Source organism: Anopheles funestus, chromosome 3RL (genome assembly GCF_943734845.2).
Source record: "Anopheles funestus chromosome 3RL, idAnoFuneDA-416_04, whole genome shotgun sequence".
Classification (NCBI taxonomy): domain Eukaryota; kingdom Metazoa; phylum Arthropoda; class Insecta; order Diptera; family Culicidae; genus Anopheles; species Anopheles funestus.
In genome coordinates this window covers 23,814,739-23,823,190 of record NC_064599.1, presented here as the reverse complement: position 1 = coordinate 23,823,190, position 8,452 = coordinate 23,814,739, and the positions used below count along the sequence as shown (strand labels likewise).

Below are 8,452 nucleotides of genomic sequence, written 5' to 3'. Positions count from 1 at the left end.
GAATGAGCATGATAGTCTCGGTTATCCGGATTCGGCTGCGATTGAAGAATCCGGTAGAACCGTCATCTCCGTTTACACGGTGTGGTTGAAATGTCCCTAATAGCACAATGGATGCAACGTGTAACGTATTCGGACAAAAAACGATTTTGAGGAATGGAAAGCAAACAATCATTATAAATAATTACTTTGGAAAGCGTAATCGTGCATAAAATATTAAATTTGGAATGTGTTGAACCAGAATTGGTACAAAAAAGAAATATCGAGTTATATTGAAGCTTTGATGGAAAGAATGTAAAACTAATAGAAAGCATATGAACGAGCCCAGTGTGCTTTGCTAGAGAAATCTCGTTTGACGTGAAACTGCTCGAAAGCTCATGATCATCTGATTTTGACAAGCCAAACAGCTGCTCGAAAGCTTTCCAGAAAAGCTGCACATTTGAAATAAATAACCTGCAAAACGGTTTAAATTTGTTGGTTCGTTTTTGTACAAATGTATTTGAAAAAGTTTTAATGTACAGTAAATCGTGTAATTAAGTTTGAATGGAATATATTCACAAACCAAAGTTTTCCTACCTCAGTTTGATAGCGACATCGATTTATAAGCAATTTACACAAAAGCACAAATATTCTTATCATCATAATAAAAACAGAATAAAGCGCAACGACCGAACATATTTGTCCACTACGATATCTCTGTTTATTATAATAAAGTTTGATAAATGTTGGGTGTTGGTTTTCAGCATTACGGCTGCTGCATTCCATCCCGTTTTCCGCCCTGGCCTTTTGTTATTATGAGTTGTTTGTGTCTGTTTGTTTGAGTATGTTTTGACTGCCCTTTTTTTCCTTGTCGAGGTTATCTCGGAGAAACACTTTACACAGCACGTCGTATATACTACAATGCACTTTACATATTCGTTTACCCACCCTTTAGGGACCTTTCTGGTCTGGCCCCTGGTATTTTCGTGTTATACCCTTTATTTCTGCCCTTGGCCTTTCGTGTTCAATTTTTTCTAGAGTGTTAGTATGGTACCTAGTATGTTTTGCGAGCTGCCGCATGTGTTCGCTGCTGTTGCACGCGTGCACCCACGTCAGCACGACTAATCGTAATAATGTATCACATTTTGATAATGACGAAACGAATGTTAAAACGAAACAGATCCTTCACACCGATCGGTCGGCTGTGTTCAAGTATATAATTGATTACATTCGATAATCACTACGGTGCTGCACTTGCGCGGATAGTTTACAGTATCTGCTCCACTTGTAGTCCTCCTCAAATGTGTGTCTGTGTGTTTATGTGTGAGTTCTTTTTTTTGGGTTTAATAATTTTTTGTTATGTTATGTTTAGGCGCCAATTGGTTAATATGAATAAATCTTCACATTCGCTGCGGACCACCATCTAGGCATTGGCAATTTTTAAAATGTTTTCTTTTTATCATCCGTGTGTTTGCACATGCTGTTTATAATTCTTTTTTTTTAATTAATTTGCTACGGTGAATAAACGTGCCTGAACGATTCTACTGCATTCTGATTGGTATAGCGCCTAAACTCTCATATCAAGTGGCAAAAAAAAGGAATCGGAATGCGCTAATGGAAGCAGCTTACAACTTCACCTCGTGGCTTACTATATTAGAAAGTATTTACTTACAAGTTAATTGTTTTCTTACACGCTTATTTTTTGTTGCGTTCGCTTCCGAATTCGCCATATATTCTTAGCTACACCGTTATGTACATTTTTCGACTAGTGGAGAAAGTTTCTTTTTGTTAGTTTTGTTCTGTTACTTTACATCGTATTGAACTACAGCTCACTTACTTTAACTAGCCTTGGCAATGAATTAATAGATTCGAGCATTAATTTGCTACTGTTACTGTACTTATTTATGCTACATAGTGTTTACTTGATATTGCAACTATCGCTAACAATAAACCGCAATCAAGAAAAGAATCAAAAAATAAATGTAAATCTTTCAACTATCTGCTCATCTAATGTGCTGTGCAAAATGTGTTAAGTTACAGCACTATATCAAAACTATTCGCATGAAATAATGTTAATAATAAAAGAAACAAGACTCGTTTTTTAATGTTTTTTTTTCTTCCTTCATCCTAATTTAATTGTTTGATTTCGTTTAAGGGCTCACGTTGTCATGTAACATTTTACCTATCTTTACGGTTTAGCTCTATGCACAGACATAAGTTTAAAAGTGTTGGGAATGAAAAAATGTGCTTCTAGCTCATCTGTGTCACTAAATACGCTGAAAAAGAACATGTTCCATTCGACTGTGTTTAGCACTGCAGCTGTCTGGTTGTGCATTTTTAGAAGCATTTTCTATTTTTCAAAAATTCTATTCTGAAAAAAAACCAAACCATTTTAGCATCTTATACATGTATAACATTTCCACTGTGGAGTTTATAGCTGTGCTTTAATTGTTTATCGAATTAGATTTTCATCTTTGTTTTCTTTTTTTTTCTTGTTTGTTTGTTTTGCTCTAGTTTGCTTTAAATATCATCGCCTCTGAACTATCATCGTTTATGGTTATTTATTTCATCTCTTACGTTTAAGTTCATGTAAAGCTCTTGTACCATTTTCTGTGATCCCTTTATTTTTTATGTAAAGTTATCATGTATATTCAAATTGTTTGGAAAGTAATAAAAGTGGTGAAAGAATGACTGTCTAAACAGAGGGAATAACGGAAATTATAAAATATTTAAAGAAAAGATGAGAAAACTATAATCAGAGCTACAAATATTTAATAGAATACATCATACAATAATCCAAATACATAAAACTGTATTAGGTGTTCGACTAAATTTCCAGCGTTTTACAAAACAAGTCAAATTTCGTGAATCATATTGATGTTTTGAAAATTTTTAATAATATTGCAGTTAATTAGTTAAACCTTTGTTTTTTTTTTGCTCGGTTAGAACGGCCTGGCCGTATCAAGACTTGTTTTACCACGTAGCAGGATAGTCAGTCCTTGTAACTATTACCGAGGAATGACACCATACCCGTTGCAGAACGCTCTTATTGTAATATGTTTCATTTTACTTGAATGAACCGTAAATTGGTTCCATTCGTTCATGAATTCAAAAGACGTATTTTTGTTTTTGGTCTTGGATCCGCCCAAAAGTTAAATGTAGTTTTTGATAGAAATTTTTTTGACTGAAAATATTGTAACTTTTTTTACAAATAAACCTAAAATTTGTGGAATAAGAACCCTGGAAACTTGTTGGTACACCCAAAACAATAATGATACGGAAATTATTACGATTAAAAAATATTAGAAAAGAAATTACTAAAATAAATTTAAAAGAAACAGTTAAAAAAAGAAAATAGACTTCGGAAAATAATTATGAAATAAATAAGTAGGACGTAAAAAGGGTAGAAATAATAAAAAATGGAAAACAACGAACGATACTCGTAGACAAATACAGTGCGATAGCATAAAATTACAACCCGGAAACTGATATGTAACAAAAACTACAACTTAGCGGTTAAATTCGTCTGTCAATGTTAAGGGACACATATAATAACATTTGTTCAAACAGAAAAGATGTGTTTAAGTAAATGTTGGCTTAACTACAATAAATATGTTCCATCGGAACGCTTGTTACTCCCCGGTTCCGTCTGCCATTTAGCTCTATAGATAGTTTGTTTATTTCTTCTGCAAATGCTGCTAATACTTATGCAGCTACATAACTTTCGATCAGTTACTTATCTTTATTCTGATATTATGGGCAAATGTTCAGCATTGATTTACTATTTTCCCGCGTAAAACCAGATGACTTTGAAACCGCATTTCAATACGGATTTGGTCGGTCGGTAGTAGGAACTTTTGCAAAACTGAACAGACTTTTTGCTGGAAACGTAAGGGACGGTATAGTCAGACATCTGTGCTTGCGTTTTAGTGTTTTAGCTTCTTAAACAAATATGAATCGTTTTACGATCCCTTTCAGGGTATATTTTTACTCTCTAAAACCACTTAACTGTTCTATGAAAAGTAAAGGAAATGAACAGTCGAAAGCTAACGGCAAACCTTTTTTTTTGCTACATCAAATCACTTGGCAGAGCTCAACAAACGAAACAAAATGTTGGTTTCTAACAAGATGGGTGATTTTTTTTTTCAATAACAGAAACTACACCACCATTATAATACGCTTTTCTATCTCTTTCTGAAGCGATTACATCGATATGATTAAACAATACGGTTTGATGCACTTACACACTAGCTACGCGTTATGGGTAATGTGTACGGCCTTATATTAGGGAATCTACTACTTTCTCGTTTTGCTGTACATTCGGAACTTTGTGCGGGTTTTTTTTTAACTTGAAGTGCTATCCACTAGTTTCGTTTCGTTTCCTAGGAGTGTAACGGGTATCTTTCATGCCGGTGGCTAGCACCACACTATGTACAGATTTTGTTGAAACTTTTCATTAAAACTGTGTTTCCTTTTTGATTACTGAAATTTACAACGTTTTATCCGTCTCTTGGTTGAGTTTTTGTATCGCTCGCCATATGTACAGTGTTACATCAACAGTCTTACATTGCTAACAAACGTAATCAATAGTGCGAATGGAAGATGGTAGCAGAATCAAAGAATACATTTCTTTGTATTCTGTAACAGTAGAAAGTAAAAGTAAACATTATAAAAAAACATATAAACAAATAATATATAGCTAGAAAAGAACGAAAATAATTCAAAAAAATCAAAGAAGAAAAGGTAAAAATAAAAAAAATCTGAAAAAATAGAATAAGAGAAAAAGAAGTTAAAAATAAATTATGTTAAAATATAAAAAAACTTATTAGATTTAAGTGGTTTGAAAAATAATATAATTTAATAAATATATAATTTAACAGCAAATGAATCGGTTTTCTGAAGAGAAAAAAATTATTAACACTATACGCCCATTTTAAATAAAACAATAAAAAATATAAAATGCAATAATAAAAAAAAACGGAAACAATTTCTTTTTGTTTATTGAAAAACAATATGAAAAATATGTATTCGGAAGTTCTTCGAGGGAGGTAAAACAGAAGTAGAACAAATGTAACAATGCTTACAAAAGGGCTTAGAAAAATATCGATCAATGCACAAAGATAACCGAGTGAAATACGCTTAAACCATTGCTAAATCTTACCAGCTAATACTTACGGTTGCTAATTAAATCTAGCAATTATCGTCTTAGCAACTATTTCCACGCAATCCATTCGAGCGGTTGTCCATTTGTTGTCATTGCAAATGCTCCGTCCGGGTTTTTTTTGTTTCCTTTGCACGTTGCAAAGTTCTACATCTTTTCGTTCGTTTCTCCATTCTTTCGCTTTTGTTTTGTAATATCACTAGTGTATTTTGATGGCATTTGGGTTCAGCTATTTGTTTAGCGTTTTGTTTGTTTGTTGTGTTTGTGCGTTTTTTCTTCTTCTTTTGATTACGACTTCTTTTTTTATAATTATAATGCCATAATAGTACAGCAGGCGTGAGTGTGCGTAAGTTGTTTTCTTTTCGCCTAATAATTTGGAACCAACTCGTGTACCATTAGCTATCTCACTTTAACTGTCGCGGTCACGTTTAGCCTTACTCACGAATAATCGAACTCATCTGTGTTGCTACAAACCGCCCTCAAGGATTATACGGTGTTTTGTTTGTTCGTTTAGTGGTTGGTTTTGTGTTTGTTTTTAAGCTAAACACGCTTCACTACTCATTCATTATTGTCTTCACTTGTTCGGAGTGATGTGCGTTTTGTTTTGCTTTGTTGTTATGTTGTTGTTTTTGCGCTTATAGTTTTTCTTCTGTTTTGTTTTCTCCTCATTCTATCCTTCCATTTGTTTCACTTATCTTCTCTAAAGCATTAGGTTAGGTTGCGTTAGGTTTAAGGTTTTGCTTTTATTATTCACCTTCATAACTTTGTTGTCTTTTTTCATGTAGTTTCTCATCTTACCTAAGTCTTTGCTAAAATGAACAATATTTCACCGTTATAACAAGTGTTTTTTTATCTTCTTTTTCTTATGATGAATGTCCGAATGGAGGTTGAGAATGTTAAAACTAAAATACTTGTTTTTTCTTTTATTTTAAATTTGTTTTTTTTTCTATCGAACTCATTTACTACGTTATACCATTTTGTGGTTGTTGTTTTGTTCTTCGTCCTTTCTATGTATTTGCTGTGCGAGCTTTGAGTGATTTTTTTCTTTACCGTTGTTGTTCGCTTACCCATTACTAAGATTAATAATTGACATTTTTGTGTTTTGTTTCCAATATCAATAACACATACGAACGGAAGTAAAGTGTCATATGCTGTGGTTTTTTTGTTTTAGTTGAGTTTGATCGTTTTGTTTTCTTTGATTTGAAATCTTCTTTCTTTCGCAATCGGTTCGAACGTACGAACAGTTTGTTTGAATACACTTTCGCTACATCACTTAATGCTATGAAATCCGTATTTGGCCATTTTATAGTGTCTATGTTCTTTTTCTTTCTATTCTCTCTCTCTCTTTCTCTAGTGCCCACTAACCACAATAGGGAAAGGGACTGTTTTCTTTGCTTTGCTTCCTTGTTTCTTGTTGTTTTGTTTGTTTTTCATTCGCTAGTGAATCTTTACTACTTAACAAACTGCACGTTCTCTAGACGCTAGGAGGAATTAAAGGTAAGGTATAGAAAAAATGCCTATCATTAAAACTGTAACTCTTGCATTGCACCACCATTTTACTGCAAACACTACACAAACATTACCGTCGCACTAGCAGCGACGTAATTTAATGATTTCTAATCAACTTGTTCATCGTTACTAAACCGAATGCTTTAAAGTGGTTTTTTTCTAAACGCGCTTAGAAGGAAGCTGGATCATTTGTGCACCATAAAAGGGGAATTTAATTTACTTTACCCGACAGTTAGCAAAAAAACCGTCATTTCGTCTTCGATCGAACGCAACCGAAGAAAGGATCCACAGAGAGATTATTTGGGTCCGGTTTTTTTTTTACTGAAAGTCTTGGGCATTATTTTATGAACCATTTAATGTATGTTTACTAATTTGCTTTTCTTCCGGCGATCAAATGCGTTTGCAATTTATGTTTGAACTGCACACAAACATTAGAAGCAAAAGCCAATCGTTGGTCATTAATTATCATTCGTTTAATTTAAATTTGTGTCACTTTTGGTTTGAATGTGTGATGTGTTGCCTTTTGATTTGTTTTACATATAATGCAGCTTTATGCTACCAACACCATCGTTCGTAGCCCCGGGAAGATTCAAAGTGGCACAAGAAATAGCAGACCATAAAATAGAGAGAGAGTGTGTGTCTATGTGGTTTTGTGTAACTAGTAAAACTAAGCAACATACGTTCGCTAATGTAATGGTAGCACCAATATCGATGAGTTGAGTGATACAACAGTTCGAAAATCAACAGGATCGGTCTATCCGTTGCGATCTAGAGAGCAATTGTTGAGGGTTTAGGTTTTTTTTTGCTTGTGGGCGTAATCAATATAAGTGACCCTATGGGAGAGAAGGCGCTAGAATTAACAAGAAAATTAACATCTCATTCGCTTTCCCCACTTCTCCTAACCATTTTTGCGATGATGATGTAAGATTGCGGCTAGAGGCTACGACTAAGTCAACAGTAGACCTGCAACAGACAACAGGGGCCGTGAGGCAAATGAAATCAGGTCTCTAAGAAGTGGTTTTGTTTGCGTACTATCGCCCGATTGTTGGGGCGAAACCGGCATCTTGCTTTAGTCCTAGGGAGTTGATTCGTGAATGTGTCGAGATCTCACACGAATCAGTGGTTACGCTGCTGCTGCTGCTGCTGCGGCGAGTAGAATCGTAGAATGCTGGGAAGATAGGCAGATAAAGACCGATGGTAGGGATGTGCGTTGTATTAACGGCCACCCGGCACAGCTTGTATGGGAAACGATGGGTTCGGAGGGTGTGTGGAGTTGGATCTGGAAGGGATGGTGCTGCGTGGAGGTGCAGCCATGACTGGCCACTGGGGATGGTTTCAGCCATTCTCATGTATCGTCCGAACCGTTGCTCGCTCGCTCGGGCTTGAGCGAATCCATCGCACCGCTAGGACCGGTGATGGCCAGCATCGGTTGCTGTTGTTGCTGTTGCAGCTGTTCGCCTTCATTGTTGTTGGCAGCAACCTGCTTCGACCGTCTGTACTCCTCACTGTCCATTCGGTTTAGCTCGAATGCCGAGCTGACCTGTATGGTGAAGGTAATGGAAACAGGGAAGAAATTTTTGTGTTCAATGTTTTTCGTTTAGTTTTCATACAACATTTAGTTTTCGTCTTATAATTTAAAATGGTTTCAAAAATACAAAAATGAATAGTTGCGTATCTTCATATTGTGAAAGGTTGTTTATTCAGCAATGCCAGATAAAAATCTTGTCAAAACTTGTGCTGTTCTAAATCTAATGTGGAAGAGCGAATGTGAGTAAAAATATACAAAAATAAAAATCTTAGTATTTA

The 8,452-nt window shown here is 35.0% G+C and overlaps 1 protein-coding gene across 12 annotated transcripts in view; it reads right to left on the bottom strand.

Annotated features, from left to right (window-relative positions):
• Nucleotides 1-4,946: 4,946 nt before the first annotated feature.
• LOC125772036 (potassium voltage-gated channel subfamily KQT member 1) overlaps nucleotides 4,947-8,452 on the bottom strand; it is a 109,782-nt gene continuing 106,276 nt past the window's right edge. For all 12 annotated transcript variants that reach the window (XM_049443339.1, XM_049443341.1, XM_049443340.1 and 9 more), the window contains one exon: nucleotides 4,947-8,186. In XM_049443339.1, the coding sequence (XP_049299296.1) occupies nucleotides 7,992-8,186 (195 nt within the window). In that variant the 3' untranslated portion in view covers nucleotides 4,947-7,991. The remainder of the gene's footprint in view (nucleotides 8,187-8,452) is intronic.